The sequence below is a fragment of the Mustela nivalis genome, assembly GCF_964662115.1.
Source record: "Mustela nivalis genome assembly, chromosome: 18".
In the NCBI taxonomy this organism is placed as follows: Eukaryota; Metazoa; Chordata; class Mammalia; order Carnivora; family Mustelidae; genus Mustela; species Mustela nivalis.
The window spans coordinates 14,474,191-14,501,340 of NC_139037.1; the positions used below are offsets into that span (position 1 = coordinate 14,474,191).

Sequence of the window (27,150 nt, forward strand, 5' to 3'; positions counted from 1 at the left end):
GGTAGTGACCCAGTCTCTGACCATGGGGTGGACACTGCTGGGATTCAAACCATGGTCCTGCACGCCCTGCTGTCGCTTGAGGTCAAAGACCTGACACCTACAATAAAAGAAGCCCAGAGAGGGTGGCCCATGGACACCAGAAAGGACACTCGGAGTCCCCTTCCAACATAAAAATAAACGACTAAAAATTTTTAGTGAAGATTATCCATTCCGGCACAAACCCCAAACTACATAATCAATAGCTGAGAAAATGCCAATTATCCAGGCTCATTTGAAATATTATTAATCTGTACCATGAGCGGCCACTAATCAACAGAACAAATTGTGAAATCACTATTTATTTATTTGCTGGGAGGAAGCACTCCCCATCACATTTAATCAGATAGGAACAGCTCAATTTAGGGCATAAATGGAACAAACGTAATTTTTTTTTGTTTTGTTGTTGTTGTTGGTGGTTGTTGTTGTTTATAAAAGAGTAAGGATCCCAAAGAAAACTGCAGAGACTGCTGCTACCTGTATCGATTCCAAGAGCAAAACGGCTCAAGCACCTTAATAAAGCCTGTCATTACACACTCAGACAACATAGACAAAATTATGCTTCAGGTCAAAAGAGGACGGTTCGCAGGAGTCAGGGAAGAATTTTCCCTTCTCTCTTTACTACTACGGGACTGGTAAGAGGCACCTCTAAGTCACTCTTCCACGGTCTCTGTCTCGTCTCGGTCTTCTGGAGATGAGGTACAGCCTGCTGCTTGAGCGAACGAACGAATGAATGGACGAATGAGAAAGTGGGGCTTTAGTAAAGACGCTCGTTTTCATGGGGCTCCTGGTGGCCCGGCATGTCCGCCGGCTCTTGCGAGGACTCACGCCCACTGAATTCGAAACACCCGGAAGGCCGTTTAGTTGAACCACCCTCAGCAAAGCTTGCCCTGAACTGATTTGGGAACGAGAGGAGCCCAGGAGAGGGGCCCGGTACAGGGCCTGGTGCACATGAGGAATTTCACAAATGGCAGTCACGTCGTGTCACTGACTCGGTGTCCTTAGTGCACACAGCGCAGGCCACACCCCACACAAGCTGACGGCATGATCCAGTAGGTTCTTACGTGCTGCTCCCCCTCCACGTCTCAAAATTCCTTGAAGCCACAGGTTGCCCGGTGACAGTTTCACCTTCACAGGAAAGGACCCGAAGAAAAACTGCTACTAGTTGTCCTCATCTTATTTAACCAAATTATTGAAACAATACAACAAAAACCTTGCTAATATAGAGCCTCCTGTAGGCCAGGCACTGTTCTAAGAGCCTCAAATTCAAATAATCGTCACAGGGATCCTCTGAAAGTAGGTACTATTTTTAATCCCCACCTCTGGTGAGAAACAGAGGCCCGGAGACGTGACGTCACATAACTAGGAAGTGACAAGGTCTCTGAAAACAAAGGACAGATGGCCTAGAAGGTTACTTGGCCTTCTAACCGTGCGTGTGAAATCCTCTTGCCTGTGTCACCTCTGTCTGCAGTTCTGTATTCATGTCGCCTTGACAGTAGGGCAGAAAGCTGGGTCTCCGTGGGTGTCAAGCAACAGCGCGATCCTCCCCATGATGAAGGGCTCCGAGGAGAGACATCTGCTTCCTACCTCCTGGCCTGCCCTTGCTTCCTGTCCCATGGTGCTTGGCACCCCCATCCCTGACTGTCTCTCAAGTGTGGGCCTCTGGCCACCACAGTTAGAAAGGGGACAGTTTCGTTCACCCGGCTGCGGGGACACCCTGTCTCTGTGTCCCAGGAAACACTGAACAGACGCCTCACCGACTCCGCCCCGTCCCTCCTGAAATTTGGAAGCTGTTAAGCTGCCTCTCAAATTTCTCTTTTACAGTCTGAATAGCCTCAATTTCTTCAGCCTCTTTTCAGAGGCAATATTTCTCAGCCTTCAGTGATTTTCATTGCTCTCCCCTGGCCTCTCTCCAAGATTCTGTATCTTGTTTAAATAGTGAAGGCCAACACTGAGCATGATTTAAGAACAGTCGTGCCTGGAAAAGTAACAAAGGCCCAACCAATACAGACTCTAGAAGGTAAATATTTTCTTGAAAAAACACAAAGTATTACAATATTAATAATGGGAGGCAGTAAGAATTAGGTTGACCAAATAAAATAATTTCTGTTGCTTGTCATATCATTTCCTCTAATAACTGTGGTGGTTTCTGGGAGACTCCCCTGGCCCGAGAAGTCTTCTCAGAAACAACTTTGCTCCTCCTCAAGACAACCTCAACTTTTCTTCTCAGCCTCGGCTCTTCTTTCCTCCAATACAGCAATCCTATCATCTCGAGAGGTGGCTATTCCCCTTCTCACAACTCCAAGTTTTCCAGAAGCAGCACTTCCCTGACTTAACGATTTCTGCTTTTGTTAACACGTCCTGCTGCGCTGCCTGCCTCTCCCTGGGCGTGCTTCAGGGTGCGGACACTCGCCCTGAGAGCCGGGTAGGACACACAACGTGTGGCATGAAGCCTACCCTTCACTGCGGACACCTTGGAGATGCCGGGGTGACCCCAATTGAGATGTACAAGGCAAGCCCCTCCATTGGGCCTGGGGGTGGGGGGTCGGGGCAGGCGACCGGACCGTCACTGCAGGAAGAATTGCATCAAGGGCGACGCATGCAAGGAGGAGCCACAGAAGAAACATGCTTTCCATGTGGAAAACACGGAAGCCCTTGGCACAGAGCTAGACACCAGGATGCTCCATAAACAAGCTGGTCTGGCGGCCATTTTAGGAAACGCTTTAAAAATTTTTGAATATAGCCTAAGAGAAGGAGAATGAAGCAGACCACTCAAAAAACCCAAATCCAGGCATCTGAGTGGCTCAGTTGGTTAAGCAGCTGCCTTCGGCTCAGGTCATGATCCCAGGGTCCTGGGATCGAGCCCCGCATTGGGCTCCCTGCTCAGCAAGGAGCCTGCTTCTCCCTCTCCCTCTGCCTGCTGCTCTCTGCCTACTTGTCTTTTCTCTCCATCTCTCTAATAAATAAATAAAGTCTTTAAAAAAATTTTTTAAACAACAACAACAACAACAAAACCCCAAATCCTTCTCCCTGCTGTACAGAACCGACAATCTTTCCGGGTACATGAAGGACGCATGTGCTCTCTGAGCGGCCGGCCTCAGGGTCCCAGGGGACCCTGTCAGGGGTCTGGGGGCCGCACGCACGCTACCTGTCCACTTGCTCTGATCCTTCTCGACTCCCCCCTCCTGGTCTTTAGCGAGCTCCTCTGGGTCAGCAGCTGCGTCACTGGGGCCTTCAACATCTTCCACGGCTTCTTCTGAAAGAGAAGAAAAACAAAACGTCAAAGATCAGAAGTGGGACAGAAGATGAAGGACTCTTGGCTCCTGCTCCAAAGAATTACCGACGACCACAGCACACAGATGCCAGTGACTGCCCCCGCCCCCAACCATGGTCCCCGAAAGGCTGACTGTACTTCAGCTGCACCAAGGTCTCGGTAAGCCGCGGGGCCTTCCCGTCCCTGCTAACTGGGATGAGACGGACTCGCTCGAGACGTGTGGACGTGAGGTATTTCCAGATGGATTCTGAATGCCTCATTGGAGCTTTTAATATTGGAAAGCCAATCTTGCTGAAGAAATAACTCCATCTAAATTCCTGAAGTTGCATGCAAGTGTTTTGCACTTGAAAAATGCAAAAAAGGAGCCCCATGTCGGCTCCTGCCTAGCCCCAACCGCAGCACTTCCTCGACCGGGCCCAGACCAGACCCTGTCGCTGACCCTTCAGAGGCCTGGCAGTGCGGGTGCACGTGGCAGACGGTGACAGGAGGTGTTGGTTTTTTGTGTGTCTGTTTTTTAACAGTTGCTCCCAGTCTCAAGGATCACAGAATATCAGTGATAGGATTTCATTAATGTGAAGAGTTCTAGAAAACAAACAACATCTGTACAAACAACATCTGTAGGCATGCCAGGTGTCAGTGGCGAGAAGCTAGAGTTGTAGAGAAAGGGAAAAAATGTGCAAGAGAACCATATATTTTCCTTTTGAAGTCAGTCCACTCTTTACTGACTCCTGGGGTTTAAAACTAGTCATGGAAATTCTCTCCAGCTCAACCCATACGCTTTGGGTGAAGACAGAAGAATGGTCACTTCCAACACGAGCCTACTCCTGAAGTAAAACACGACCTGCCCAAGATCGCTACAGATGCTGAGGGAAAGGAGGTGAGACATTTCTCTCCTGCTCTCTGGCCCTCTGGATCATCACCCAAAACACTCATTAAGGACGGGTTAAATAAATGAATAAGACAGGCTAACCAAGGTGGCTTCATGACGACATTATCCACAGACTTTGAAGAGCACAGCTTCCTGGGATGAGAACCTGGATGCCCACGTCTGTCGCCTGGGGCTGCCACCAGCCCGGATGTACAGGGACCAGGTGCTGGCCTTGGGGCTCTGACCAATGTCACCCTAGGTCTCTGGAGCCACCACCCTGCCTTTCAATGTTTCAAGGTGTTATCCTTCCCAACCCTGCAGAAAATAGCTTCTAATGTCATCACACAAAGGAAGTAAAAGCTGTTCAGAGTAAAATGACCACAGAGGGTTTATAAAACACTTGAGGAAGAAAGTATCTAATTAGAGTCTGATTTTCCTAAATTTTTCCCAGAAAAACAATGGAAGAGTCCAAGGACTAGAAAATTGAACGTGGGGTCGGGGAACATTCTTTCTTCATTCCCACCAAGAGAGGATTTGTGAGGCAGTCACAGGAACCAGATGAAATCATAGAGTACTTATTTTCATCCCCAAGTAAGAGGGCTCCACATCTACTCTGTGTACTTCCCTTTTGTCTTACTGCATAGTAAAGTTAACAGCAAGTCTCCCATACCCACCTCAGTTCAGAGAAAACTCAGGCAACCACGGTTTGAAGTCAGTCTGATATACAGTCCCATATTAACACTATACATCGTCAAGTAGAGATAAAAACATTCTATACAAGTGTTAGTCGAGAATAACAACCAAGTCACACGGTGTGACACATATGCGGTCTTCGTTATGTCCGGGCAGGGTGTTCAATGCACATTTTTAACACTTTTGATAAAACTGTTCAACGCTGTAACTACAAAATCCATCTTTGAACGGTGATACCAGAATTCAATCCATCGGTATTAAACTGGGTCTACCCAAAGGAGCTAGAACGCTTAAAACACAGTCCTTTGCCCCAGTCCGTGGTGCGACTCAAACTCTCCATAGCGAGGTAGGTATTAATCGTATTTGATTATACAGAGATGGCTGAAACGGTCCCTCCTGTCCACCTCACTCACACACACACTCACACACACACACACACACACACACACACAGTCACCTTAGATGGACACAGCCCAACACCTACAAAACAGACAAGACCCTGATGTGCTGAACGGCGTCTGCGGGGCTGCTCTGCAGAGGAGGGAAGGGACTGACCCACGAGGAGGCCTCCTCCAAGGCCAGCACCGCTCTCCTCCACAGCATGTGGGCCGCAGCCATCGGAGCACAGAGTGAAGAGCTCACGGTCGCTCTGGCACAGACCCCAGTCCTCTGAGCCTTTCCAAACAAACCTTATTCAGAAGATACAGAGAGTGAAGAATAAGCACATTGTGGATACGACGAGCAAGGAAACCGCACGGTGCTTTGTGAATAGTCCCGGAGCCCTCACCCGACGAGCCTCGTGGGTTCTCTGCTTTCTCCCCTCCCTCCCCTACTACAGGCAGAAAAGTGAAGGCAGCTCAGTTCCAAGGAGAGGGCAGAGGACAGAGGTGAATTCAGGGACTTTTTTGTTTCTCCCCTTTCTTATTTTTAGGACTTAAATATCAAATCCTCTTCTTGTTCAGTTCCTAGGTTTAACATTATCATTTGTCACTCATTCACTGAAAGGCTGTTATATGGTTGGTGGAAGGAGAAACGATCGAGAAACTCCTGGACAGCTTTCTTTACAAGGAGGTGAAAGTCCTCACCCCCGACTAAAAGCCGGGTCCGATCAGCTGAGCAGGCACTTCCCTGCAGTTCCACCTTTGACCTACAGGTGTCGCCCTCTGCATGGCGAGGCCTGGAAGGGCAGCTAGCTGCAGGAAGCAGACACTGTCTGGGCCGCCCAACCTGAGCATGTGGAAATAATATACGTCTTCAAGTGAACTGTCTGGTCCTGGGGAAATAAAATAGGACATTCATAAGCAGTTACACCATCTGCCTTTATACCATCATCATCAACAGCAAGAGGGAAAATAGCTCTTTAAAATGGATGAAAGCCCAGGCTGACAGTAACCAGAAAACTGAGCTCTGAATACCATAAAGGTAGAAAAATTATGAAAAAACAGAGATACAAACTATGAATTTGTCTGGGCGGCTCAGATCCGCAATGCTTTGTGGGCAGGGTATGTTTTGTTGGTCCCCCAAACCTAAAGAAATGCCCACTCACTAAGGCCCAGGCTTTGGGCACCCAAGGAAGGGCCTGGTCTGCCCGTACTAGAACCACGTGGGGACCCGGGAAGCAAAGGCATCCACACTCCGGCCTCCTGGGGCTGGTTATCTAGGCCTTCTTCCCTTTAGGAATGTATATTTGACACCGACAAGCTGATGGAACAAGGGTTGGGCAATTTCTCCCAGATCACAGATTGCATTTTCTACCCGTGAGGTCAGTGGCAACTGGCTGGGGGTCATTATGGAAGTCAATATTTTCCCCCCTAAATAATATCGGCCTCTGACAGTGGGAACAAGTAAAGACTTGAGGGACCGACGATCCGGTTTTCTGTGGAAAATCCTGTCTTTCCCTCAATTGACTAAGTCACTTCCCTAAGACACACAGCAGCGACTGCGCCACTTTTAAGGCTGGATTAGACAAACCAAAACCATCTTTTCCCCAGGAGTTGAATACTATCTCAGAACCAAGCAAAACACACCAGGATTGTTTTCTCAAGGGCAAAGCCAGGACCGGGATGGGGCAGTCATCTCGGCTCCCTGTGCCCTGCCTGTGCCTGGCAGGGGGCAGCAGGCCTGGCACAAGCAGGTAAGAAGGTCAGCTTTTTAGAAGACTCCAGAGACCACGACCCACCCCTACAGCAAAAGGCGACTTTGATGGGTACACCCCACAGTGGCCCTCAAATGAGGGCACCCCTTCTATTTGAATGTATTTTCCTATTGAAGGGCTAGAGAACCAGCAGCAAATCTTGAATCACTGTGAGGTCTTCCTGATGTCCCTCTGCCTTCGATTCCCACATAAAACAGTGGCTGCAGGTATTTAAAAAATCTCTTTCCATCCCTGTCTCCTTTTTACAACTGCTTCTCCCAGACAGCACTTACTGGCACTCGGGCCAAACCCAGCCTCCTCACGCCTGTCTCCTGGCTGAGCGCACAGCCCTCGGGTGGAAGAATTGTGGCAGACAAATATATTCTACAAGGGCAGCGTTCCTGGGGCACCTTAGGTTTTTGAGGTGATGATACCACAGCTACGGAAAATTTCCCTTCAGTCAGGGTGGCTTTGTTCACCACAAATGCAAACTGTTCTCTGAACCTACCTTATGCTTAGCATGCTGGCGAGGGGGACTGCCTAAATCCCCAGCGTGCGGTGAGATCTGCTCCCGAAGGAGGTGTGTGTGCGCCGACTGGCAGCCCTGTGGTGATTTGCAACAATTTCATGACCAACTTGGAAATTGGTGTATGAGCGGAGGCCCGGGCAGCAGTGAGAACAGAGGTCATGGTCGGCGCTCGCCACCCCCCACCAGTGTGTTCCCCAAGAAGACCTGCGGATTGGGGGGATCCAGTCCTGCTCCCCGAGTACCTGGGGCCTGGGGCCACGCCCATTGGGGGGTCCTTCACAAACCACTTTCAGACTTGTAGGAAGGGGAGTCAGTCAATGACTACGATGAGTCCCTCTGTTCCTAACTCCTCTAACAGGATGACGCGGATCAATTCAAACCTTCCCCCAAACCCGACAAAGCCCCAGGAGTGCCTCGATGTGACAGAAATTTGGAAATTCTCCTAAGAATCAGGGTGTCTCTACCCCAGGCTCACAGGTGATCATGTTACTTAAATACGACAACGATCCGGGATCCCTGAAGAATGAAATTATTCTTTCCTTTTCCTTTGGGGTGAGCCATGTTTGAGGGTGGGGGTGAAATAAAGTACGTTCGCCTGTCGGCAGGCTCAAGAGCTGAGAAACATTAGCTGTCGTGAACCACAATCAAATCAGGTTTGAAATATTTAGCAGTGGCTTGGAAAATGCGGTGGTGCAGCTCTGACAGGCGAGATGTGCACAGACACCCACTTTCCATTATAATGGAAATATCAGGCCTGTTCTGAATATGTATAACCCAGAAAAATGTATTGATTTTTCATTCGGCATTAAAAAAAATGAAATAGCCTGCAGCTGTCAAAAGCCTTTTGTTAAAAGCTCATCTTTCCTGGAATGAGGTTTACCAGAAACAAGTTTTAATTGTATATAGGACCTCTTCTTTGAAAAACAAAATAACCAATCGGCCTACTTTGAAGATAGGGTTAAAGCTTTTCCGTTCTCCATTTTCAACCTAATTAACCAAGGACAACCACAGAAGCGAGCGAAAAAGGCCTACCAACAGTAGGACCATCAGGAGTACCACGGAGGGTGGCGGCCACTGACGCCGGGGTCTCAGGGTGAGTAGCAGGTGGGACTCTAGGATGATCCTGTAAGTCGCGGGCAGGGGCTGCGCTCTGTAGCTATAGATTCAGCAGAGGACACGGTGGCCAGTGTGCCGTCCCTTTGAAATGGTGGTTGGCACAACTGGAAAACAAGGGCAGAACGTGTGCCCGATCCTGTGGGCCTTGAGTTACCCACAAGAAACCTCTCAGAGCTGTACTTCTACGGAATACGCATGCTTTATTTTACAAATACAGGTCAAATCAAATGCTACCCTATAAAAAAATGAGTGTTAAGGTTGAGACCACTTGCTTCTAATAAGACCCAGTGTGTTAAAATTCTGCTACAACAGAAACTTGTAGCGGGATATGAGCGGCAATGCTGACGGACAGGCAACGCTACTGCTCCCAACTCTTCAACCCTTAGTCTCGTCTTCCCTCTCCAAGCCAGGGAGGGAAAGGAAGATGGTAGGATGCTTGTGACACCAACTATGTGACCGACTGTGTTCTCCCTCCAAGACATTTTGGTAAGCATGATCTCACTGAATGGTGACCACGGGGCCGACCAGTGGGAGACTCTCCAGGTGCCCTGGGCTTCTTCCCAACTGCACAATAACCCCCAGATCCAGGATGTGATAATCCACTCTGCGACATCCCCAAACACATTTTCTCAGACATTCCCTCCAGGGTTTTATTCTAATGGGGTCTCTTGCCAGTCCTGGCCATGTGGCTGGAGACTGTGTGTAAGACATAGTTTCGAGCAATTAGGTTTTCTGGTTGACGATACTGCAGTCCCAGAAATTGTCCCTTAAATGAAGGTGGGTTGACTTACCACAAATGTGTAGCGTTCTCTTAACACACCTTATCCTTTGCATCTTGGTGAAGGTGACTTGGTGAAGGTGTCATGCTGACACATGTAACAGGAAACTTAAACTCTCCCCACAAAGTTCCTTGTGTGTAATCACCTGAATTATTACTTTCACTTGCAGGCAAAACTGGTCCATTCTACTTTCTACATCTTAACAGGGTAGAGATTAATTGTGGGAAATGCCCAATCACAAGGTGAAGGGCCCGGGAATCCCAACTAACACTGGCCAGGGGAACATTCTGAAATCCAGCTATCCCAGTCCACGCAGGAAACCTTAAGAAGCAAAGGATAAGGGCTGGGGGCGGGGGGGGGGGGGTGCCTAGGGGAAGGGCAGCATGAAGCAGGCAGGGGCTCCAAGGCTTCAGGCCTGGAGCACTCATTTAATTCATTGGAAGTGTAATATTCTCCCACATTCTCGGGATAAGACACCATCTCTTTCCCAACAGACATGAGGACACACAGAGACGACAGGCAGGCTGCCCTCCCCCCCCCGCAACCCTGCTTGCCTAGGCCTCTCTCTCCGAAGTCCCTCTCTTGCTTGGGATCTAAGGGACAGAGCAAGGGGGAGGCAGAGGGGGGTCTCGCCTCCAGATGGGCCCTGGTTGTAGGCCCTGTTCATTTTCTTACCAACCTAAGCTCTGCCAGGCCAGGCCAGCCAGCCGAGGCCCCTTCTCTATCCGCTGTGGAGAACAGCCCAGGGGGTCTGGCCCAGGGCTGCGGCGGGTAATTTTCCCACCCTGGTCACTTTTCAAAAAATAATGTGGCCAAGGTGCTAACTAGTTGTTTTAAACAAAACTGCCTTGTCGAAGGTGATGTTTCTACATGTGGATTTCCGTCCTCTGAGAGAAAAGGGGACAGGGGCAGGAGAGGAAGTGGGGGGCGCGCTTGGCTGGAGACACACACTCGGGGTCTTCCAGGATGAGCTCTCCCGCACACGGATCCTTTAAGGGGTCATTTTACCACAAGCCGTCTTCTGACCACGAGGTGTTCATTTACCCAATGCACCTGGGGCCACGGTGCCTGGTATTCCTGAATGCCAGCCTGAAAAGGTGAGCGGAGAGCCTGAAAGGTGGTGGTGGCCTCCCAGTCCCCGGAGAGGGCCTGCGGGAAAAGCTCTGTAGGAAAACCCAGAGCTGAAGGACCTTGGCCTCCTCGCCGCCTCCACCTGACCTTGTTTCCTGGCCCCCACCCCGGTGACCCTGCCTTTTGGCACCAGACTTCGAGAATCAACACGCCAAAGGCAACTCCGGGTATTATTAAAATGAATAATTGGAGAATAGAGACCATTTATGCTTTTGTATATTTGAAGATCGTGCCACTGTTTATAGAAACAAGAAAAATGGGGCTCATGTGGCAGGAGGGAGCCTGGGAAGGCCGGGCGTGCTGCAGCCTGCGTTCGCAGCCCCTCCTGGGTGAGGCAAGGTCTGCTCCAACCACAACAGGAGCCTGGGGCGGGGGTGGGGTGGGAGATGGGGGGGTGTGGGGCGGTGTGCGGGGACAGGGAGGGGGGCTGGGGGGGGAGTGTCCCTTTTGCTTTGTGCTTAGCTTCACCTCTGCCTTGAGCATTGACTAGAGGGAGCATCTTACGGGTTGATCCAAAGTGGCCACGGCCTATGGAGGCCCCCCGAGAAAACGTCCCTCCTGGGGCTGCCCTCCCAAGTGAACGGCACAGCACGCCACAGCTCCCAGTGCAAACTGCTGCCGCTGGGCAGGGAGGATGGGTCCTGCCGTCTTCTCTCTCCGGGGCAAGGCCACTTGGTCCATCTGAACAGTCTGTCAAAACCCCGCTAAAATTAAGGGGGTGGGTGGGGGTCAGGGGAGGAGAGAAAGGGAAGAACCGCCTAGAGCCAGGATCGCAACAAGTTCCATTTATCTGCGTTCTCAGCAAAAGCACCTGGGCTGCCCCCTGCAGAAACGCAGAAAGGATGAAAGCCAGTGTGCAGTGACAAAGCACAGGGAACTAAATATGTCCGCGGACTCGCCTGGTGGCTGTTCGCAGGGAGAGTTGGTGCTCGCTCACTCTTTTTAAAAAAAAAAAAAAAAACAACAAAAAACTGAAAGATGTGAGTTCCAGTGTGTAAAACACACACCCAGCCCTGAGACGGCTGTCGGAATCCACCCCGAACCAGAAACCCAGCTCTGTCCCAGAACGTGGACGGAACCTGGATTCAGCACGGATTAGCTCCCTTGGATTTGCACAGGGCCAGGACTGCGCTCGGCTTTCACACATGAAATGGAAAAAGGCAAATTCCCCGAGCATGTTTGTAGCGGAGCGTGATGTGATTGTGTTGTCATTTATGGGAAATAATCGCAGACCCATCTCTCCCCGTCCCCCCCCCCCCATTTTCCAGTCCAAATAACCATGAAAAATTACACTTCAATGTCAGGGCGACGACAAAGGAGGCGCGCTCTCTGGGAGCTCGGCGGATTTGCAGGGGTTTTTCCTTTCTTTGGACAAAAACTACCTTCAATTGTACTTCATTTAAAACGTGATCTAACAAATGCATTTTGACAAGTTCCTTTCTCTTTTGCTCCTTTCTTTCAAACAGTATTTTGCACAGTTTAACCTCACACCAAACTGGAATGTTCTGGAAAGAAGAGGCATGCAGAATAGAAGGCCCCTGAAACCAAGAAGGGTGTTTTATTTCCCTCTCTGGTAAAAACAAAGTAGTGGAGGAAAATAACGATTCTAACTCAGTATGCTGCTGAGAACGCACGGACGAGGGGAAGAAGTCAGTCACACGGCCTTCACAACGGAGTGTCTGATGGACAAAGGTGAGAAAAGCCAAGGTTAGAAGACAGGCGGCCTTGATGGAGGAAGAAGGGGCTTCATATGCTTGCTCAGTACGACAGACCATTCCATGGCTTTGGAAGCACCAGACTAAGGTGTCCGGGAGTATGGTCAGAATGGGGGGCTCCCGCCCACACGGGATGAGGAAGGGCAGCCCCTTGGTGGGGTCCCACTTCCCTGCTAGTCTCCCTCCTCCACAGGAAAGGACATCTTTCACCCAAACAGATCTGCCTGAAAGCTTTTTAGTGTTCCAGGTGTGAGGCCTAGGCCGTCCCTACAATCATCTGTCTTTCAGTAACACTCTGCTTGAAATAAACACTGCCAGGCTCCCCTGGTTGGAGGGGAGAAGACAGCACAGATAAACACACGTGAGTGATAGAAAGAGTGTAAATAAAACAAAAAAAAATTACAGCTTCCATTAAAAAGGTATCGTCCTTCTGGGCTGAAACAGACTTGGTATGTCAGGGAAAGAGCTTATGCTTAATGCAAAAAAAAAAAAAAAAAAAAAAAATCCCATTTATTTTTAATTTGAGAATGTTGGAAACACATGGGTGAAAAGAGTCGAGGAAAGCCTGTAAGTGTACTTAAGCATCTATATACAAATGAAGGTGTTTGGGAAATGAGCAGGATGTACCAGAAGTGATATTAGATGGTGGTGATTAGAACCTAATGGGTCTAAGTGAGACCTTGCGGGATGGCTCTTGTAACGGGACCATCCAACGATGATGGATGCAATCTATATGGGAATGACAGCATGGGGACAGAAGGTGGAGGGGAGGCTGGACAACCCAAGGCCTTTATAACACCGGGGAGACACGAGGTGACGACACCCAAGGGAATGATGGACTGTGTGGGCCGAGGGTATGCAAAAAAGCCAGCTGAAAGAGAAACAGGTGAGCCTTTGGTTGCTGACTATCAAAACAAACAGTACGCAACCCAGAAAAATAAAGCCAAAGACTCTAGAAGTCTAAGTCACAGGCTGGCACAAATGAGGGGCTGGAATTCCCAGCCTGTTTGTGGCCTGTCTTATGCCCACAGTGTCCGAAGGGTCTGGAGCCTAATAAGAAATCAGCTTGTCCCCGGGAAGCACAGGGTGCATGGAGAAATCCGGGACTACTCCCACCAGCGGGCAGCAGCACTGACGGCCTGCCTGTCAGCGAGGCTCATTCTGCACACTCATCAGCCACTTACCCGCCAAATGTGGGCCAAGAGTGGACCCGGAAAAGCACCAGCTACACCTGTTCTCTGGCCAGACCCGCGCAGGCCAGACGACCAAGGACCCCTGCAGATGTGATGGCTCCGGGAACTGCAGACACCCACGCTAGAGACACACGTGAACCCTGGAGACAGCCCAGGACGGGGTCTGACACCTCCAGGGGTGCGGGCCTACCACGCGTTCACTGCCTGGTGCAAGCGGAGAAGAGCCCGCCTCCGCCAGAAGCATTTACGGTCACACCAGAGATATTTAAGGACGCGTCTACACGGGGAAAGTAAAAACCTGGGCCATTCTCCAAAACCATCAAGTCCCCCAGCACACTTCAGCCTGGAAACCCAGGCGGCAGCAGCAGTGGCGTGTTTCAGCTGACATTTCCTAGGAAATTGCAAAGAAAGTGAAGCAGGAAGCCGAGGGACTGAGAAAATCCGAAGGTTTATGTTCCAGGGCTTTCCTGCACCCCCATGAAGAAAAGCAGATGGGGCTGCGAAGTTGCTGTCATTTTTAACATGCACCTTGTGCAGCTCTTCGGTGCCCAAAGGGAAAAAAGAAAATTCTTAGATCTTCTTCCTCCCTTTGAGAAACTTCCAAAGTTATGCCAGTGGTCAAATACAAAGCCTCTAGATTTTAAAAATTTGGATCCTGTTCCATGAAATGTTCTTTTTCTGGGGTTTGACAAAAGACCACCACCACCAGCACATCTGCCCTTTCACGATGATTTTCGCTAAAGTGACCCGTCTCCACATCTCCCACAGCTACTAACGGTATTTTACGCTCAGCCTCAGGTCTGGGTGCCACCTGCTGTGCCTTTCCTCCCATGAGAGCTTTCTTCCACCTAAGCACAGGCTAGAATCCCTGGAAAGGAAATGCAGTCCATCACAGGTCCCCAAAGTGACACTGTAATGCATCTTAAGGCACAAAAACACAATCACAACCCTCAAGGCGAACAACTCAAAAAAGAACTTAAATTCTAGACTCTTACCCACACTCTTCCATGGAAGGTACATTTGACAACAACTAACACCCAAAACCAAAGGGAAAGAAAATGTTGTCAAGACATGAGAAGGTCACCGAAGATCTGGGCAGAAAGTGCAAATTTGGCAACGAAGAGTCGGTCAGTCAGGAGTAAGGGAATCTGTGGCAATTGACAGCACACGGTGCTACTTTCCAGAAGTAACAGTGGGCGTTCACGCTCTCCCGTGCGCACGCGGCACCAGGAGAAAGGACCAGGAGCTCCCGGCAGGGAATGCCTTCAGTTAGGTTGCTCCCTCAACTTCCGAAAGTGGACCACTCTTCTGACGGGAATACAGATCCTGGCGTAGAAAGAGAAAATGGAAATGAAGCCTGCAACCAGTCAGCGGTTTTGCTTCACTCTGTGAGGCGAATATTTATGGCAAGGAAGGGAATAAAGCAAGCCAACAGTGTGAGTGAAAAGCAGACAAAATGTAATGCCGTCTTGAAGATGAGATCGTCCAATGACTGGGAAGAAAAAAGTGAATGATTTCTCACTTCCCAAGCAACGATTTTAAATATCAAAAGGAGGAAGAGGAGGTGGACTAGGAGGACTTAGACAGTAACCGACAAGCAACTTTCCAAGAAAAACACTGTATCTTTAAATTCAATATCAACAATGGCGGGGGAGGGGGTCAATTTCCGTGTGAAAAGTCTATGAATTGACCCAATTCCTGGAAGATGCTGGTGACAAGCTGGATGAAGAGAAAACTGGGCTTTTAAGAGAAAGGCACGAGTAAACAGATTTAGGAGGAAGAGCTACTAGCTGTTTGCAGAAATGTGGTCATCACGGGGATCTGCCTTTGTTTGGAGGGGTTTGGGGGAGCTGACGGAAAGCGCCTCCATTTTCCAGACTGGGAGACCGGGGCATGGAGGGGGTGGGGCTCGAAGCCCACGGGGTCAGGAAATCCAAAGGAGGACGAAGGGAACAGGTGGTCAGAGGAGCAAAGGAAGAAGCAAAGGCCCGTGGACGAGCTGGAAGGCTGAGGCAGGTGGATCCCGAGAGCGGTACCATAGGCGTTCCAAGCGGCAGCTAGCTGTTCTTTACATTCTGAGACAAAAGGCATAATATTAAGGATAAAAATGGGTTCGCCGAGACCAAAAGCCATCCCCTAAGAACCAGATATCCTTGTGTTTAGGCAAAGAGTAGCCTGTTAACTTCCCGCCCTGTGGCAACGTGGTACCCAGAATAAAACCATCATGTTTAAAGATAGAACAAACCAGGGGCACCTGGGTGGCTCAGTGGGTTGAGCCTCTGCCTTCGGCTCAGGTCATGATCTCAGGGTCGGCTCAGGTCATGATCTCAGGGTCCTGGGATCGAGTCCCGCATTGAGCTCTCTGCTCAGCACGGAGCCTGCTTCCCTCTCTCTCTCTCTCTGCCTGCCTCTCTGCCTACTTGTGATCTCTGTCAAATAAATAAATAAAATCTTCCAAAAAAATTGAAAAGAAAAAAAGACGGAACAAGCCATAGTTCTCGCCCCCTCCCCCACCACCTCGCTCTTTCATACTTTCTCTCTCTCCCTTGTCTCCCTCGGTCCTGCTTTGTCCCTCTCTCCCCCCCTTCATGCTCTTTCTGGAAGGGGGCTGTCCCGAAACTACTGCTTCCAAACAGCTCACGGCAGAGCCTGTCAGAGACCTTCTGGACCCAGGGTGAGGTCCGAGGGGCTGGTGCGGCCCCCAATCCCTGCTGCGGAGAACTAGCCGAAGCCAAGTAATTGCTTTTTCCCCTTCCACTAATAAGCTTTTCAGCAGAGGAAGAATTCAGCTTCCTGTAGTCAACAGACCCTTTTTTCCCTGCCTCTCCTCGCTCCAAATAATCTAAAGTGACTGCAATTTCAGTCTTGGCTGTCTAGCATTCAGCTGCACCGGCCGAGGTCAGAGGGTGTCAAGTGAGGGCTCTCCATTTCTTTTCGACTCTGCCTTTGCGCCACCCATGCGTCTTGGTAACTGAGGCAACGTGCCTCCCCAGCCCAGCCATTCCATGTATCACCAGCCCACGGCACACACTGACTTCACTCAGAATTCCAGGAAATGTTTTTAAGGCTTAGAAAACACTGGGGGAGAGGGAAACAAAAAAAATCTCTTTGCTATAAACAACTGATTAGTAATGACCAACTTCAGACGCGAGGGTGACCTGAGCCTTTCGTTTCCTGGTCTGGAGCAAATGCATCGTGCAACGACATTTCTGTGTGTGTGGTGGTTAAACCATGTGGCTGGTTGTGTGGTTTTCGGTTTAGCTGAATGTAAATGACTTTGGTTGCTGAATTTGCTTCTTATGACGTTGCGACGCACTCACGGCGCTGCTATCTTCGAGACGGGCTTCGTGTCTGTGGGCCTAACTGCAAGGGGGGCTGCTTGGGGGAAAGCGCCCCATCCCCATCCCCCCCCCCCCCGCCTCCTTTCCCAGATGAATGAAACAGGATTTCAATTAAGAAGGGCGGCACCAGCGCCTCCCCCTCCTCTGTCCTCATGGAGATCTAAGGAGGAGCACAGGGCGAACAAACAAATGGACAAAGGGACATAGACTTCGTGAGAGGAAGAACAGGTGTGTGTAGGGACAGAGGGAGGCCCCGCAGGTGCCCGTCCCACGGGGAGCGAGAACAGAGGGTCAGATCCAAGCGCACGAGGCTTGGATTGGAAAAGCAGCTCCAAGCAGGGGAAACAGAGGCAGGTCTGCAAAGAGGGTGCTCACTGGGCCTGTAGCCAATGCCCATGCGCTTCTGGAAGGGAAGGAGAGAAGGGGAGCTGCAGCCAGGGAAGACGTGAACACCTGCACACACACCCCCACCGCCACCACACACCCAGAGGAGGTGGACGCTTGCTCCTGGCTGCAGCCAGGCCTGTGATGGGAATTTATTTCCCTCAATTATGTGCTCTTGTCCCCAGTCTCAGTTCATCAGCACAGCGCAGCCAAGTCAATGAAAGGCTCCATAATGAAGTAATCACATGCACGGGGACGGCCCCACACCTGCCCGCGGGGCCCTGAATCAGGCTGACATCAGCTCTCCAGTCCCCCCAAGCCCATGTGCTCCCACACTCCTTGTCAGGTCACCCCCATCCTGCCCCAGGAGGCTCCGGCCCGGCTACCATTTTCTTGACCCCATCACAAATGCCCTGATTGCAAAGAGAAGGGGAAGGGACTAGCCAAGGGAGACGGATGAGTACAAAAAATTTCACACTCCCCTTTACTCCTAAAAAGCCAGGACCATGGGCCCAGAAAGACTCTCTTTGCTCAAGTCATTAGTATCTAATGACAATAGTAACGGGGGACTACAACTGCCACACAGCTGAAATAGATACTATCATCACTCCCATTTCACAGGGGGAGAAACTGAGGCGCACGGAGGTTAGATTAGCGGCAAAGGTCATAGAGTTCAGAGGTAACGGACTGAAGCGAAGGCCCACACTCTTCGTGATGACCTTGAGAGCTGCTGCGGGGCCTTCCCAAGAGAATTGAAACTTCTGCTCGTGCTCATGCTGTGTCCGTCCATCCATCCATCCACCCACCCACCCACCACATATTCATGGAGCACCTCTTCTAGGCACGGACAACACAGCTGGGAACAAGACAGGAAGACTCCCTGCGCTCGAAGGGTAAGGGGCAGAAAAGAGAGTGGGGGAGTAAGACAGACAAGAAGCTGCCCAGCAAACTTCAAGTCAGACACTGATGGGGGACGATGAAAAAGTAGGAACAGGGGACAAAAGCAATCCCGGGGGTCACTTCCTACTGGTAGCTCAGAAAGGGCGACATTGGAACACAGACCTGAAGGACCCAAGGGTGCCAGCCTCAAGGGCCATCCACACAGAGAGGAACCGCAGGTGAGAAGGCCCAAAGTGTGGGCAGACAGGGAGAGAAGGACCAGGAGAGGAATCAGACAGGTCGTGGAGGTGACTTCTTGTGGGCCTTGTTGGCCGTGATCAGGCCAGAGGCACCACCAACACGCAAGGGACTTCGACGAAAACGAGAACAAGGGGCTCCTCCTCTACGCAGATGCGGCCCCAAACTCCCCACCCTGCTTGGCAAGTAGAACCGGGGATGGATTCCTCCCCTTAGCAGAGAGCTGCATGGGCGAGATTCTGCCCAGCCTCACACGGCCACACCGGTAGGGCTTTAGTACACAGACTAAAGGTATTTCCCCAAATACATGTATGCGTAATATATACGATCTCCGTGAGCCTTTCCCTTTCCTGGGGGGTGGGGGGTGGGGTGGGGTGGGCGGGAGCTGACTGTGAGTGGAACAAATGCTAAGAGGGGATGTGGGAGCCGGACTATCCTCTGCCATGGGCCACACCGCAGCAGGTAGGCCGTGTGGACACCCACTCACCAAAGCACCTTCCTGAGAAGCTGACAAGTCAGCACCGGGACTGGGCCGACAGGCTTGAGGCTCCTGAGAGCTGTAGCTCCAAGCTAGGAAGGCCGACCACTCCGCACGTCCCTTCTCTGAAACCGGACTGCCCTTTCACATACATGAATTTCAACGCACTCTGCAAACTTAATAATCCTACAGAGCTTTGTGACCCCGGCAGAGCTTTTCAAGGTCGGCCCTTCCTGGCACAAGATCAATGTGGAACGTGGCGGGAAGAGGGCTCTACTTTTCTTAAATGGGCCACTGTGGGAAGCATGTCTGCTCCACTCGCCACAACGTAAGAGGTGTCTCCCCCTAGTGAGACACACACACACACACACACACACACACACACACGCACGCACTGGGCAGCAGCAGCAGCAGCAGCAGCAGCAGCAGCACACCTTCCTCTGCTGTCTTGGGGCTGGATAGGCAGCTAGGTGAAGGTCGACAGGCATCACCTATCTCCTCCGGCTGTGCGTGGCCGTGATCCTCAAACCAGCCATCTCTAAGCACTCTGGGACCTCCAGGACAGAAAAGTTGGAAAGCCCTCAAGTGTTCTGGGTGCTGCTGTTAAACATGTTGAACCCGGAGCACCTATGGGGCAGCTGGTCTGTGCGCGGTTTCTCTGGCCCGGAGACCAGAAGGGCTGGATCTTAGCCGGAAGGGAGAGAGGGAGAGGCCCCCAGAAAACACAAGAAGTCGGGACGGGAAAGGATGGGGGGGAACCAGCCAGAGGAGACCCTTCTGGGCTTGCTGGGGATCCACGGGGGCAGCCAGGACTGCCCAGGAAGCTGAGGCCAAAAGCCAGAGAGGAACAAGAAGACACCAAGTGGGGGAGTGGAGGTGTTGCATGAAGAGACAAATCCACAAAACTGGGTGCCGCGTGGAACACGATGCCTCGTGGGCCAGACCCATCGCAGCTTAAGGCACACATTAATTTGGGTTTCTGCAGTGACCAGAAGCCTGGGGAGCCATAGCCCCTTCTCCAGTTCATTCCATTTCAGTCATCAGGAGAACTGTGTTTTGGGGAAGGGGCCAGAACAATTACTGCAGCCTTAACTTGGTTGCTGCTGCCTTTTACAGTCCGCTTCCCAGAACAAACGGCCCCAAGACTTCATCCATCACCAAAAAAGGCAACTGTGAAAACACTCCTGCCCGGCCCCTTCCCTCAACACCAGCAGTTACCCTCCCCTCCACTAGTGGGGGGGGCGGCCGGGTTGGGGAGGGCGGGGGGAGTCGAGGGGGAGGCGGCTCGGCTGTACTAATTGCTCTTGCGGATGCTGTGTGGTGTGGGGGCCGTTCCCAGCGATGAGCAGTTAGGAACTTCCCAAATCATTAACCTTTCTCGGAGTGCATTGTACTGGGAGGTGCTCCCTCTGCAGCCTATTCAGGAGCCCTATTGATCTGCCGCACACTCGGTGCCTTCAAAGTTGTTTATGATCAATATGCAAATTGCCCATGGCATTGATCTAGTATTAATTTTCAATTAGGGAATCCACAAGGGGTCTCTGAGGGTCAATACCTAACAATGTGAAGGAAACTCTGCTGAGGAGTATCGGCCTGATGCTGATAAAAGCTTCCCTAAGCCTCCTTCTCAATAGTTCCAGGCCCTCCGGGCTGTCACCTTCACTTTGGCTCATCTGGTTCCCTCCTAAGTCAGACCCCTTCAGTCAGCAGCCTCCCAGGGCTGGATCGGGCCGCTGCCCTGAACTCCCCCCCACACACCAACCACCCCACCCCACCCCCCGCCCGGTGCCACAGGGACACTCGCTGGCCTGCCAGTGCCTTGCCCGACACCCGCCCTCTTGATCAGATACCCCAGGACATGCCTCCGCATCTCCCCATGCCACACCCAGCCCCGGGACCACTCTCTCCCCCAGCTCCCCAACCACACATACCTTTTTCCTCCCTCTCTCCCTCTCCCTCGTTTCTGCTTAGTCACGGAACGTCACCTTGGCACGCTGCCACGGCTGGAGCTGGCGAGCTGCACGGTCCCCAGAAATCTCAGGCAGTCAGGCCGAGCCGCCAGGCTGCCAGGTTATGCTTGGCAAACAACCCACTGATGTCATTTCAAAAAAAACAGCAGGGGGAAGGAAAAAGGCCCAGCTTCAAATCATCTGTTTCTCCTTCTTCCTTTCTTTCTTCTAACAAAATGTTTCTTCCTAAATGAAACATGGGGCAGGGGGCTGGAGGGATATTAATGACTTTACCACTCGTCCACGGTTCCCAGAAGAGGCCTCGGCCCGCCCTCCAGGAGTGCACAGGGCAGTGCGTGTGAGCCAAGGATGGGGGTGTCCCCGGGGAGAGCGTGCCCAGCTGGGACTGGAGTGACCCGGGGACTCAGTCATTCCATTACGGCCCCTAGCAGCCCCTGAGAGACATGCGTGGGAAAGCCGGGCCCGCAGGAGTTGGAAGAGAAAAGTGTCCCGTTTCCCGCTCCCTCCCGGCAGGTGTGGGGGACCAGCAGGGCACAGCTGCGCTCCCGCCTGGGGCCCAGCAAGGACTCTGTTTGCCTTCTCTGTCTGCCAGGGGCTCGGAGGGCTCCACGTTTTCTGCACATTCTCCAGTAGGAATAAACCCTCCAGAGTTTCAGGCTCTGTCATACCCCATGAAACCGCCTCAACACCCAACTCCACGCCAGACGGGTGCGTGCCTGCCCGCTTTCGGCAATGCCACTCACCGTGCAAACGGGTGCGTTGGCTAGCCAGGCTAATTGGTTTATGGATAACATTAATTACCATGTTGCTCATTAATGGATGAAATCTTTATTGGTGCCATTGATCAGCAGACTTGTTAGCTGGCCTCCTAACCAATGGCGGATATAACAAGCTCTCTTATTGGCATATCAATTAATGCAATCAATTCCTGGCCAGAGGCTGCCATTCGCTTCCCTGGTTGTTCAGGGGTAGGAGACAGAGCCATGTCAAGCATGCCCTTTCCTTAGAGTTCCCCCTTCTCAACTGACTTCCAGGTGGTTCCTCGGCCACTTGGGGCTCCCCTATCCAAAAAAAAAAAAAAAAAAAATCACACCTACACTTCCATGTGAAAAATCACCTTTCCATCTTCCACTAGTGACAAAATTGCTACTCTGTCAGGATACGTAAGCTAGAAAGAAAATGGAAGGACCTGGGACTATTAAAGTAAACAGGAGGGCTGGAGGAATCTGGAGATGTTTCCAGATTAGACACTAACGGAAATGATTTAGTCCCCAGACCAGCCTCTGGACAACGATCACATAAGCTTGAAAACACAAACCATAGGCATCAACCCTCTGCCCACCCAGGGAAGCCTTCCCAGACCTCCCAACCTCCTCCACACACAATCACATCTGCTGACCGCACCGGACGGCACCCGTCTCACTCAGAGCCTCCGACTGACGGATCCGGCAGGAAAACTTCACCCGCTCACCTTGAATCCCAAGCTTTGGTACCAAAAAGGACTTTTCCCATCAGGGACCACAACATGCCTGGTAAATCTGTGCACACAGGGGCACTCTAATGTTCGTTGAAATGCACACAATGAATCTCTTCGATAGCACTCATATCCCTATAAAGTCACAGCTGGGGAAAAACTTCTCTAGGCAGCAACACATCTTTAGTTAAGTTGTTTTAGAAAAGGCTCAGGGTCTGGGTGTGGGTGGATTCCAGGCCCAAGGATTTACAGCTGGACTTTACTGAGGACCAGCGAACACCAGGGCATTAGCACTACAGCAAAGGGCATGAGCCGACAGACCATGGCTTTGGGAAGGTAAGTGGGGAACGCCTGACCCCCCCCCCAGGGTGGGCTTTAAAAGGATCACCTGCAGTTTGCCCCCAAAGGGAGAAGCTTGAAATAGTATTCTAGATTTGTTTCTAAAAGCCAAAAATAAATTACATGTAAAAAGGGAAGAAAATCACTACTCTACTTGGCGGTGCCAATGCTATTAATAAACTTTGCAAGCACAAACATTTAATTCAAGGCGAGAGGGTAGAAGCAGCAAGAATTGGTAAAAAGCAGACAGGGTGGGAAAGCAAGCTGCTTTGGGTAGAGCGGTGACAGAGAGCGCGGGAGGGTGGCCGAGGCCACAGCTCAGGGACATCATCCTTAGCATTTGGGAGCACAGCTCAAGGTTTCTAGGATAAACAGTAGAAATACTTCCTCTGATTTATAAATAGAAAGTGACTTCTTTCCCTACCGACCATCCGTACCTTCCATATTCACAGGGCAGAGGCAAGTCCTGAACAGACCGAGGCAGGGGCCACAGGGAGATGATCCAGCCAGGAGCCAAGGGGCTTCAGAGAGGAGACCAGTGCCTCCTTAACCTGCAAAGTCCTTCTCCATGGAGCAGAAAGCTGCACAATCTGCGCCATGGTCACCCGACACAGGTGACGGGAAGACACCCAGACGAGGGGCCCGTGGCCAACCACTCAACACCACAGTGATTCTTGCTATAAGAGCATCCCTGGGGTCTTCCAACACCAGGAGTCTTCAGGTGCCTCTAAAGCAGAGCTTGTGGTGTTCGAAGGTCTCCGAACAGCTTGCTGGGGACCCCCGGAATGCTAGCAGGAGTTCTGCAAAGTTTGGCCCAATTTTAAGTTGTTTATTGAATTACTGGCTCTTACTAAATGTTGTGATAAGAAAAACCTTCTCAAATATGGTGTTTGCCAAAATGTAACACACTGGAGGGCAGGCCATGAGCTCTGGCCAAGCTAGAGTTTGTGTGGACCTCAGGGTAATACATCTGCCCTCCCTACTTAATCCGAGAGTCTTCTGAGGTGGCAAGACACGATGCTTTAAAAAAAAAAAAAAAAAAAATTAATGTTTGGAACTACTTCCCCATGAGCAAGGATCTGCACAAAAATGAAACCAAAATGAAAGCCATGAACAAAACAAAAGCTTAATTGATCCTATTAAACTATACCTTCCATAATGCTTAATTTTGATCAAAATGTTGATCACCTTCTGCTTTATTCCCATTTTATAAAGCTTTCCTAGAAACATTATTTATACACTGGGTGAAAATCAGATTTCGTTGTTTAGAGAAAAGAGCTCTACTTAATGAAAGTTTACAAAGCACTGTTTTGTCTGAGGAATCGCTCTAGATGCAACTTAGTGTACTCTTCAGGAAGCCTCTCTTCGAAGCAACATGGATCATTTATTCATTTATTTAGAACAGTGATAATTTAAAGTTTCGAGAAAGAATGTAAAAACTCAAAGTCTTAGGCTGACTACGCACGCTCACACACACCCCTCATTCACGCTCAACACTATGCGGGCGTGTCAGAGAGCACGTGCCCAAATGGAGAGAGGTATGAATGCCATGGGATGATGAAAGCGGACTTCGAAGTTGTACTGCATATTTGCTTTACAGTAAAAAGTCAAGAGGGAACATGATCTCTTCATGATCTACAATGGAAGCAAAGCTCAAGTCCCCTGAAGAAAGAGTTGCCCGGTTGCTCTGTAAAGGTGGGCGCGGGAAACGGCAGTTGTCCTCGTCTTTATACTCTTAACGACACAGAAACCCTCCATGGTTGTCTTCTCTCCCAAAGACAGGAGCTTAGAAGTTCTCTCTCCAAGACAGACGAGAGAGGTTGTCTCATTTGTTCACTGATTTATTCACCAAGTCATTAAACATCTCTCTGAGTGTACACCGACTAGGTTCTAGGCATTGTGGATCCAATGGGACCACAGCAGATCTCACCTTAGGGGACAGAAGATGGCTAAGTTACATCCAGTCTCACTACTGAACCATCATGTCGACACGCACTTGGACAAGAACGTCACCTTTTTTTTTTTACTAGGTCTCTGCTCCCCTGAAGGATAGATAGCAAAGTTGGCCTTTGCTGTTCTAAGAGAGCTACCATGCTAGGGTTCTATGTTGGCCATATTGAATACAATCCAGGAACAGCAGGAATCATTATGGAATTAAACCCCATCTACTCTAAAAAGGCTCTTCATTCCCAAGATGCTGGCCCATGCTTCCCTGAATCGTCACCTAAGTGATTACATATAAGGTTGTTCCACACCAAACATGATAATAAATCAAATCTTATCAGAATTGAGCTATAAATCTGTGAAGGCTCCAATAATTTCTAGCCAAGGGAATAACACCACAAAAGTACTTTTTAAACTAATTACTCGAATTCCGAAGCACGGCCCTAATGAGCCTTCTTTCTGCCCAGAACTTACTAAGAGGAAAGGACTACGTTCTGGCGCAGTAATTACCGCTTTCCCCTTCAAACTTCTAACTGGAGATCGATGCTGCATTTTAAGACCCATTGATTTACAATTAGCCTGGCTTTCCTGCTAAAGTGTTTTTTAAGCAGAGTTTACTTTTATTTTATTTTGAAATCTCTGAGATCTGGTTCTTGGATTTTACACCCTCATGAGAGGGGACTGCAAATCTCCGAGAGGAAGATACTCCTCAGAACAGAGAGGCGGAGAGCCATGAACATCAGAATCAGGAGGGTGGATAACGGGGAAAGGGAACTTAGTTTCTTCACAGGATCCACGAGGAAACAAAATTTGAAAAAAAAAAAAAAAAAAATTAAAGCCAAGACTTGTGCCGAAAGGGGAAGGAATGAGGAAATCTAAAGAGAGGAAGCAGGAGGTAGGGTGGTGAGGGGCGAGCACTGGGCTGGCGGCCTCGTCTAGTGCAGCTGCTGTCCTGGCGGGCGGGAGTAGCTCTTTATTGCCTTGGCTATTTATTAGCATCCACGGGAAGGGGGAAAAAAAGAAAAGAAAAGAAAAGAAAAAGCTTTGTGCATCTTTGCAAAACAAAGCACTAGTTAAAAATAGTGTGTGCGGCAGGGACAGTGTGCTAACATGAGGGTCCTGGCACTGGCAGCTCCAGCATCTTGCACAATCTGTCCCATGAGGAGAGCAGAAGTAAGCGAAGCAATTAAGAATTTCATGCTGATTGCTTCGAGCATGTTTTTCTATGCCATAAAGATAATAGCATAAAGGATACGGCCTTGCTTCCCTCCCCCCCTCCCCTGCCTGGCAACTTCTGCTTCAGTCTTTGGGACTCTTTCTCTTCTTTGCCTCCCCTGGTTGAGGACTGAGGTGCTGGGTAGCTGGCCTGGCACCACCTGATGGAATCACTCCCCTGCCTGGAGGAAGAGCCGGGGCTCGATCCCGGGAGCCGGGCCCTCCCTGCCGCTGGCCGGGGGCAAACCCAGGAAAGGAGCCACGAGCTGGGCTGCGTTATCGAAGCCCCAGAGATGGAAGGACCTGAAAACGGGGAGATGGCCTCGGAGGCCGGGACATCCAGGTACTCCGCGGCCCCTCCTGCCTCTGCTGCTCTGGGCCTGTCCCGAGAGGGACGGGAGAAAGACGGACGTGGAGAGTGAAAAGTAAAATCCCCCCAACGACTTGAAGGGGGGGAGGGGACAAAAGCCACTAACTTTTTGCTTTTTTTTTTTTTTAATGTTATTTTATAGCAAGATCGTATAGGCCAATTTCAAAGACTAATACGAAAAAAGTGCAATTAAATCCTTGAAAAACTGACAGATCAGCAAAACAAAACCACCCGGAGGAGAGCCCGATTGAGCCTCATTAAGAAGGAGTTCAGCCTGTTTTTAAAACCCTTCTTAACCCTTATCTGGGTACCTCCCAGCAGTGAGGGCTCCCAATGCGGCTGGCATAATTAGTGTCAGAATGGAAAGGGGGAAAAAAATCAACCTAGGAAATAGAAATTAAAACACAAATTTAAGGGGGGGGGTGTCTCAAATGGAAAAACCATTCCAAATTCAAACAAACCCCCGTCAGTCCATCGGAGAGCAATGGGGCGACAAGAAAATGCTCCACCATACCCAGAGACAAATATGTTCCAATTAAACAGGGGGCTGTGGCCGAGCGAGAAGATTTACGCCGCAATGCGCCATCGCCAACCTCTCCCCCCTTCCCCCCAAAATATATTCCACATTGTGGTCACATCAACTCCAGGAGGCTGCGTTAATGGCAGACGGACGGCAAATTGCACTGACCTCTACATCAATTATAAACATCACGTCTGACAATGGGGAAAATGAGATCTGGTGACAAATTTCCGCACCTCCAGCCCCCAGGATCCCCCAAAGCCGGCATGTATGCACATGTGTGAAACAGCGTGTGCGTGAGGGCCAGCGAGCACATCGCATGTGAAGCCACTGGCCTGTAATACGGAGATGCGGTGCTGGGCTCCATTATAGGAGAGCCCGCTGCTATGGAGGGAATACTCTGGAGACAGGGAAGATGGCAGAGAGATGAAGCCATTTTATTAAATCAGGCAAATTCTAATTTATTCTGCAGAGACCGAGGAAAGAAAATGGATTCATTCCCAGTCTATC

The 27,150-nt window shown here is 50.4% G+C and overlaps 1 protein-coding gene across 5 annotated transcripts in view; it reads right to left on the reverse strand.

The window, feature by feature from the left end:
- Positions 1-27,150, reverse strand: part of ZFHX3 (zinc finger homeobox 3) — a 246,900-nt gene that overhangs the window by 45,147 nt on the left and 174,603 nt on the right. For all 5 annotated transcript variants that reach the window (XR_014305965.1, XM_082712315.1, XM_082712317.1 and 2 more), the window contains one exon: positions 3,185-3,292. Coding sequence is in view for 4 of the 5 variants with exons in the window: in XM_082712315.1 (XP_082568441.1) it covers positions 3,185-3,292 (108 nt within the window). In the remaining variant the exon portion in view is untranslated. The remainder of the gene's footprint in view (positions 1-3,184; positions 3,293-27,150) is intronic.